This window comes from Rhamphochromis longiceps, linkage group LG4, assembly GCF_057381845.1.
Source record: "Rhamphochromis longiceps isolate RC_006_pf linkage group LG4, R_longiceps_female_GT1.1, whole genome shotgun sequence".
Classification (NCBI taxonomy): domain Eukaryota; kingdom Metazoa; phylum Chordata; class Actinopteri; order Cichliformes; family Cichlidae; genus Rhamphochromis; species Rhamphochromis longiceps.
Genome location: NC_140560.1, coordinates 5,018,586 through 5,027,979, shown reverse-complemented (window position 1 = coordinate 5,027,979; position 9,394 = coordinate 5,018,586). Strand labels below are relative to the sequence as shown.

Genomic DNA, 9,394 nt, shown 5'->3' with positions numbered 1-9,394 from the left:
GGTTTGTTTTTAAAAGGTTCCTTCATGTAATGATCTGCTAGAGGGTGTGGGGGGGCCACAGCCCTCCCGGGCACATTGCAGTGATGTGCCCAGGAGCTCCGCCGGCAGCCAGCTGTGCCAGAGTGACCGAGCCCCAGTGGTCAATGATTTAACAATAAGAAAGAGATATTGTACGTTACCAGTCCATTAAATATACCTTATTAGTGGTAATCAGCACCATAGAAATGGGCCAATAGGGTCTCCTACAACTGCTAAGTGTATTCCTCTCCTGCTTTCACTCCCGCTTCGTCCGCCATTGTTATGCGCAAAATTCATCTTCTTCTTCTAAATTTATGCAAAACATTCTCCCGTATGACCCGCAATGACTCCTAGGATATGGTGGACTACGAAGGATGTACCTGACCCATCCTTCAAATCTGGGGAAAAGGAAGACGCATTTGTCGTCGCATTTGGAGGACTCTTCAAATTTGGACAGCCTTCGTCACATCACTGTGATGTCATTGCTTACAGATGCGGACTTTGAAGCATGCTACCCCTGAATTTGGAAACACCCAAACCGAACAAATCCTAAACTGGGAAAAACAACTAAAACCTGAACACATGTGATGACTTGGGAACCTAAGACATGAAACATGAAACCGACCATGGACATGGACATCGACTCACATGGAACACAGAGATACTGCATACAGATACAGATGCTGTTTTGCCCAGTGATTTGAACTACGTACTTTATTAATTGGCCATTGTCAATCACTGGCTACACCTGTCATGCAGCATGTTGTGTGACAGCAGAGCAGTGGATATTCATGATAAAAACTGCCACAAGCAGAAGAAAAAACAATGAAAAAATTTACATCAAGTGTTTTTGGTCATTTTTTGTGCAAATTATTTGACAAATTAAGAAAAGGAATTAAACCTACACCACCTGATAACTCCTCCACTGCTGCTGAAATGTAGAATTTGTAGAGGGCACTCCAGGAAGTAAGAAGGAATTGCATGCCAATGCCAATGATTCTCTGACAAAGTAATGTTTAACACACAAAATTGTAATTGTATGTAAAGATACTTGTTTCTAACTTTGGCAGTGCCATGATTGTTTTCTATTATCACATATGAACAATGAAAGTATGAGTTTTCAGGGAAAATGTTAATGCGGTTGGGGTACAAACTTTTGAGCAGTCAAAACTAAGAGTCATTAATAAGGAAATCAAAATTAAACTAAAGTAGTTCTTGAGTAAATGTGGTCAGATTCAAGGCTTTATGTAACAGAAGAAGTTCTTTCTCTGCTGACAGTTTCTTATGCCATAGGATGCAGTCCCACTCTTCTCGAGGACGCCACAGAAGCCATTAGTCGGGCAGTTTGGAATATTTTCATATTGCATCTGTCCTCCACCCACCCACAGCCACTCACCAGCCAGGTTACACAGGCCCATCCACACCTGACAACATTGAACAGAGAGACAATTGTAAACATGGTGTATGAGTTTCTCAGCAACACGAATAAGCTGTAGGAAACTGTCCAACCTCTTCAGTGCTAGCTTGTTGTGCTCTCTCCCGTGCATAGGTGTGGTCATCAGTAGTGATCAGTGTGGCCAGGTCGTAGCGATGGTTCCTGTAGGGAGAGTTGGGATCATTTGTGTCCACTGCACCCAGAGACCTGCAGTGGTTTAATGCCTCCTCCCACGTCTTATTCTCCTTCACCAAAACCAGTTTCTCATCATAACACATGAAAGAATGATTGACATCGCAACCGTCAGTCAACCATACACCATATTTCTTATATACACAGTCTCCATTTTGACTTGGCTCTGAAAGAAGAAGCAGAGAAGAAATATTAATTACTAGAAAAGCCTTTTTGTGTCTTTTTGTGTTGATCATGTATATGTGTGAAAGTTTTCTGTCCTTAACACTGAATACTTTTTTCAGTGCAGTTTCAACCTCGGCACATCTAACAAAATTGCAAAACATGCTGAGAAGCGTCAAATCTGGCCACCGACGTTGGCAAAAAGTGGCCTATGAAAAGTGCTTCAATTAAATAACAAACAAACAGACAAATAAATAAATAAATATAGTACTTTACAATACAAAGTACTCTTGTGTTAATACCAAAGAATTTGATCTTGCAATCTCTATAATAACTCAATAACTAGCTCAATAATTTGCACTTACACCTAAAAAAGTATAAGATAAATATTTGAGCTTTAAAACATGTTACTTACGAGAACTATTCCATTTGGTGAAGCTAGTTATCTCATCTCCTCTGGACCATTTCCATGTATTTGTATTAGCTCGATATAACCCGATCCACCCTCGGCCATTAAAGAATGTGTTCTCTTGTTCATTTCTGATTGTGATCAGGTCAGTGTGGTACTTTCTGCAGAAGGTCTGTGCCTTTGTCCAACTTGTCATGTAAGTATCAGTGTAAAATGTAAAATTTGACAGATCTCCACACACAGGAGAAAGAAAAAGCAGCAGAGGGATGAGAATGAACATCTTCCTTAGGATGCCTTGACACTGTAATGAGAAGGTATGCACAGCCAGAGACAGGAAAAGAATCACAGAGGGGAAGACTGGAGTCCGTTGCGCTGCCACAACATTTCACTGATAATGAGTCTATATATCTTTCTGAGCAATGACAATGTAGGACACAATATAGTGTTAGGAAATGTAAGGAGAAGTTTATATAATGAATAAAAATGACCTTTCAATATAAATATAATAAATAAATATCATAATTTTTTTAAAGCAAATCAATTCCTCTAACATCTGTATTTTTAAATATACATCAACTATAAATTTAAACAGGGAAAAATGACATTGCATGAAGATCTGTGCACACATACTAATATATAAAATAATAAAATGATATTTGGGTGAGGTTTGGTTAGAACAAGTACTGTGTAAATGTTACTGATCTTTAGTCAAAGTAATGTTACTTTATCAAATTAATATTTTACCTAATGCATTTGCTCAATGTCATCCTACAAGAATTTCACACGCCTAAATCATGTATGGAACAAATAACTAAAAAGCTAAATTAACTTTTTTAAATAACTAACACCTGAATAATCATTCCTAGTGAAGTGAGCCACACATAAGTGAAATACTATCAGCAGGTTAAACCATTCATTACACTGTATATCAGTTTCTACAGCAGAACTCACCTTGGCAACAGATAAGGGGGAACCTCAACGTCTACTGATGATGTGAGACACTCATGTACTGTGAAAGACCTGTCAAAGCTTTTCTTTAGCATAGGTGACTCCACCTATGTTAGAAGCATTTGCATCTTTGTGTCATTCCCCAGAAAGATGCAAAGCAGCAACATTCAGCTGTAGTTTAGCGATCTTTCTGCTTCTGTTTTGGCTCTCAATCAAAGAAGAAATCATCATGTGGGATGTTTTTATTATTTTTGTTTGTTTGTTTTGCTATTTAACTCAAAGCTTACAACCTTTAGTTGTCTCATTAATTAATAACTCGCTTTGCTGCTTTCTTTACAAGCATCATGTGATTTCCATGTATATGAGGTAGTTTTGAATGTGGAAAAAAAGCTGTGAAAATGCAACCTCAACCCCAAATCATGGATTAACTATGATTACCCGAGTTTTATGGAAAAGGCCACTTCAGTTTTAAAGTAACACCTCATGTCACGCGAAAACAAAACATCTGGGAAACAAAGTATTTGGCATCATCATGCTGGAAATGATTAAAACCCATTTTTAAAGCTATGGAACTCCAGCTAACCATGGTGGGAGGGAGGAAACTTGTAACGTCGATGAACCTGACCATTTTTTTTTAATTATATTTTTGCTATTTAAATTGTTATTCAAATTAGTATTTAAATGAATCCTAGAGTGCTTTGATGACTCATCCATGAGGTCATAAAAGAACCCAGAACAGCACCTAAAGAACTACAGACCTCACATGCTTGCGTTGTGGTCAATGGTTTAACAATAAGAAAGAGATATTGTACGTTACCAGTCCATTAAATATACTTTATTAGCGGTAATCAGGTTGCCTCCTTGGTGCCTCCTGGGTGAGGTGTTCCGGGCATGGCCCACCCCTGGGGTCAACCCAAGACATGCTGGAGACATTATATCTCTCAGCTGGGCTGGGAACGCCTTTGTGTTCCCCCAGACAAGCTGGAGGAGGTGGCTGGGGAGAGGGAGGTCTGGGCTTCTCTGCTTAGGCTGGATGGATGGATGGACAGTTATTATTTAAATTATGTTAGGGAAGTAAATTTTTAGCTTGTGTCACTGCTAATTGGTAATTAAGTTACTAGTTAACTAAAATAATTATTGCCAACCACATATTCCCAATAAATTTGCTGATTGGCTATAGTTCTTCTAGCTCCAGTGCTTCATTTAAACTGTATCATACACACACTGACCCAGGGTCAGTGTAAAATAAAATTCTAGATGTCTAAACAAAGTCTGGCTCCTTTAATCCTGCATGAGAAACCTCAGGATGCAGGTTTATTAGACCTGCTTTCCTACTGGCACACCTCCCACACCTGAGAGTCTGCTTACAGCTCGTACATCATGCAAAGGCTGACAGACTCTTGGGAATAATGTAAATGATCAGTGAATTAGGTTAACACTAAACATTTTCTGTCCTTAGAGCAGAACAACAAAACCTGTGTATGCTTAAATTAGACTTTGCCCTCCTCTCTTTGTTGTGTCCCTGTGTCAACAGCACTATTTTTACAATTAGCTGAATCTGTTATTTGTAAACATATTTTTTATTCAGGTGTAGGAAAAATACGTAAGAGTACACACTCCAGGACTGCTAAAATGAAGGCGGTGCAGGGGTTGTACTGGAATAATGGCTGATCAAAGGTACTATACTTAATTTGGACCACTGGACCAGCCACATCAGCCTTTTGTGAGGTCAGTCTGAAAGGGAATACAAAAATTAAGTGCAGCTTCCTGAGAAGTGGACTATACACACAGAAACACGTGGTCAGTCATACAGTTGTTGAAAACTTGCTGTAATTTTAAACAGATTTGCAACTCTAACTAATGTCTGTCTCTCTGTTAGCCCTGCGAAAGACGTGACCTGTCCAGGCTGACTGTACCTATGACGACTGGGACAGGCTGTAGCCCCCCCCACCCTCCCGCTGTGACCCTGGATTAAATAGGCAGAAGACAGTAGATGCATAGACTGACTTTTTTTAAATGGCTCTAGAAATCTGAGGTATTAACTGTTATTGTGTTCTTGGATTTTGTGGCATTAATATTAGAGCCAGCAATCTTTCTACAGAATCCCTACTATAAGCCATCTTCCCAGTGTTATGTGTGTCCCACCTAACACTGGGACAGAGGCAGGGTACATTCTGTCATTACTGATTCTAAGATGGTCTTTTTTAGAAATCCTGTTTGGTTTTTTACATTTTCTGTCCCTTTTACAGTTTGCCAGAGAAGCTCTTCACAGTCACTGTCCACATGGGTCAGTGGGAACAACAAATGCTCTGCTAATGTGTGATTCAGACCAGCAGCATCTAGCAAGGTCCGGACCACGTTTCCTTCTCCATGCTGGAGTTTTTTGTTTGTCTGTAACTGGAGAATCTGATTTTTGTTGAGGGTTTTTGAAGCTCTCTGTGCTGGAGGAACAGCCTCACACTTGCAGAGGTCATCTAAACACCCTCCCACCCTTGCTTTTATGTGGTAGATTTCAATGTCTGCTGTTATACTACAACTTAACACACTCTACAGATCCCTGATTCATTTATGACGGCTGTTTGAATCAGTCATATTTTAGGTATTACCTTTCAACAAAGACGTTTGGTGGATGTTTCTTTACAGTTTGATAATGGACCACATGCTCAGCATCTTCTTTCTTGTTTATTATTCATACACCGTAGTAGAGAGATAGAGATAACCCTATTGTCATTGCACAGTCATAACTAGTACAATAGCACAACGAATATGGAAACTGACCTATGTCGGCACTACACACAACACAACATAACACAGCACTGTAACTTTACTTAATAAAGAAAAAGAATGAGTGTGTGTTTTTTACTGCACATTGTCATTATTATTATTTTCATTGTTGTTTGTCCATTCAGTCCTTGTACAACTGTGGCAAGAGCTTGGTCTGTATTGCCAGCAGTATTCGGACTTGTTTCTGTTGGATGTCCACGGTCAGAGCTGCCTTTGTTTGTTGTTTGGGCATAGTCATAGTTTTTTCTTTTTGTTGTTGTTGTTTTTTTTAAGGTGTAGCTAGATGGTGTGGGGCTTCCACTTGGGTGGCCTCAGGATTTCATCTTTGCTTCTTATTAAAAAGCTGGCTGACCATACGTTAAGGAGACTGGTAGAATTATTATGTACAGATAATTTACTGAATGTGAATTCTAAAAGATGATAAAATGATTACTTCGAGTAAATATCATGACTTGATAATTAAAATATCATGACTGTAATTCATGTTTTGAGCACAGTGTATGAAAGTGGACAAAGTATCAAGTACATGTATTTGTTACACTACAGTACTTCATTGAATGTAATGTGTTTAAGGCTTCTTGTAACATAAGAACTTCCTTTTGAGCTGGCAATTTCTTATACCAAAGGATGCAGCACCGTTCTTCTCAAGGACACCACAGAAGCTTTCAATTAGGCAGCGTGGGATATCCACATATTGCATCTCTTCTCCACCCACCCACAGCCACTCACCCGCCAGGTAATGTAGGACTGTCCACACCTATCAGACAGATACATATAAAAACTTATAAACTAGTATGAGTTCTCAAAAATATGAACAGGGTACAGAAAACTACCCAACCTCATCAGTGTTAGCCTCTTGTGCTCTCTCTTGTGCGAAGGTGTCAGATTTGATGCGCTTTCGTCTGCAGTGTGAACATAGCCATAATCCACTGGATCACAAAATAGGTGTCATCAGGACATTACAACAAAATCCAGGGTGTCCTGGATGTGGTGTTCAGAGCTGCCCACCAGCGGGTTGAGGATCGAAGCCAGAAACTTGGAGATGGTGACCGAGTTGATCATGCAGACAATCGGACTTAGAGGTGCACCCTGTTTATGTATTTTTGGTAAACCATACAGGCTTGGTGTAGATTCCCCTGGGTCAGCTGAGACTGAAGAAGTCACTTGGATGAGTGACGAAACGTTTCTCCCACAAAACGCTACGTCCAGATGAACAGAATCAACTTTTGGAGCTTCTGTATTTCACAGGGAGAGACAAGAAAAAGAACTAACTTCTGTCAGAGATGGAGAAAGATAAGAAAGAGGACAGGAGAGAAAGAAGAGATGTTAGATTTAAAGATAAGGAGTGTTTTTAAACCAGATATTGTGCCGGAAAATGTGACATTATCTTTTTTATTATATTATGAAATGTGCTGCAAATCAAACTCAAGTGGATTAACTGCTATTTAAACACTGCATGAAAATATTCTGCAGTTTAGTGCAGGATAAACAAGTTTGCTGTACTGTGATAGATTCAAAGTAAAGAACAGTGATTGACTGGTACACAGTGGCTGTGGTGGTCGGTTACATCAAGTGCAGCAGAGATCGATATGAATTTTATCAGATTATGCTAAGATCTGTTGACTGATGCCTATGTAAAAATTGCCTTTTTCAGGAAACACAAAATGGGTTAAAAATTTAAAACTGCAGCAATGGAGGTTGAAAGCATTGAAAGCTGGTGCTACTAATTCTGCTGAGTTCTTTTATGAGAGAAGGCAATGCAAACTTAACATATGACTTTATCTTTGTTTTATTCAAGCAGTCAAAGGTTGGAGTTAAAAACGGCAGTCTCTTTGATCCCAGGATGATCTAAAAGAGCACCACACGCAGACAGTAAATGCTTTTAGTTACGTGTGATAAACAGGATACTAAGGTCAAGAGTTGGTCAAGAGTTGGAGGAAAGCCACAGATCTCCTTATTTGGCTAAGATCCAGCGCTTCAGCTCACATTTCTTTCTCTGCAGCTTTCTGAGCATCTCCTTATTTGGAGATAAGCCTTCTGCCAGCAACGCCCCATTACTATGGCAACCATCTTTTGCCCTCTGGTCAGAATAAGGGAGAGTGCACACCAGCAGCACCTGATTTATGGCCTCGTTGTCTTGTAGGTACTAAAACTCCCATCCACATTCTTGTGTAGGGATCTCAGTGTGTTGATATCAGAGTGAGTGAAGACTATTCTACACTGTGTGCAGTAAAAGACAAAACACAAATATGCAATGCTATTTATGAGATATTATACTTACAGATAAAAATAAATCCCAACGATTCGTACAGGTCTTTGTTGGGTTACTTTTGTTGTTGTTGTTGGGTTAATATTTGAGAGAGAGAAGACGAATATGCTCCAAGTGTAACATGCTAATTATGAGATATTAGCCTTAAGGATAAAAATAAATGCCAGCATGTTCTGACTTCTCTGGATTACTTACAAACAACCCCTCTGTCTGCATAAAAGCAGTGTTGGAATACACTGTGGTACCATGCCGTTGTGAGCATCAGTTGGACAGTATTGTATTGCAGAAAGTAGTGTGTTGCTACAAAAATGGTGAGAAAAAAGCAATTAACAATGGAAGAGAGACAGACCATCATAAGACTTAAAAATGTAAGTCACAAAGAAATTCCAAAGAAAGTCAAGGTGTCAGTGAATACAGTTTCTTTCACCAAAAACACTCAGAAACTCAGACAGGAAGAGGTCTGGCAGACAGTCACCAGCTTGTTCCTCAGAGTTTGTCTTTTCCTGGAATGCCTGCGCTGTCACCAGTTCCTCACATTGCTCAGTCAAGCTTATTACCAAGATTTGTGACCAGTAAGCTCTCCAACTCTCCTACCTCACGTAATCCACATTTGCCACTCTTTTTCCTTCCCGTAGACCGTTTGAGTTCTCCTCCAGTTCCCACACGATCCCTGAACTATGTTAATGTTTCTCCTTCACTGTAAATAAACCATCTGCACTGTCATCTAATGTGCCCGTGTGGTCTGCTATCTGGGTCCACCTGAGTTGTTTCATAACACTGTTTGGGGTGAGATAAGGAAGACAGGATAAAGACATGCTGTGTAAGAGAGCCAGAGATTAATAACAAGTATGATTCAATGCAGAGAGGTCTATGAACACAGAGTGAGTGAGAAAGGTGACTGGAAAGGAAAAACTCAGTGCATCATGGGAAACCCCCAGCAGTCTACACCTATTGCAGCATAACTAAGGGAGGATTCAGAGTCACCTGGTCCAGCCCTAACTATATGCTTTAGAAAAAAAGCTTTAAGCTAAAGTTTGAAGCCTAATCTTAAAAGTAGAGATAGTGTCTGTCTCCTGAATCCAAACTGGAAGCTGGTTCCACAGAAGAGGGGCCTGAAAACTGAAGGCTCTGCCTCCCATTCTACTTTTAAATACTCTAGGAACAACAAGTAGGCCTG

The 9,394-nt window shown here is 39.8% G+C and overlaps 1 protein-coding gene across 1 annotated transcript; it reads right to left on the bottom strand.

The window, feature by feature from the left end:
• Positions 1-1,177: 1,177 nt before the first annotated feature.
• LOC146670874 (C-type mannose receptor 2-like) lies at positions 1,178-2,496 on the bottom strand. The gene is made up of 3 exons (XM_085405079.1): positions 2,223-2,496; positions 1,528-1,811; positions 1,178-1,442 (listed from the first exon to the last, which is right to left on the bottom strand). Exons 1-3 carry the CDS (start codon positions 2,494-2,496, stop codon positions 1,254-1,256), a joined length of 747 nt encoding a protein of 248 aa, XP_085261205.1. The 3' UTR covers positions 1,178-1,253.
• Positions 2,497-9,394: the final 6,898 nt, after the last annotated feature.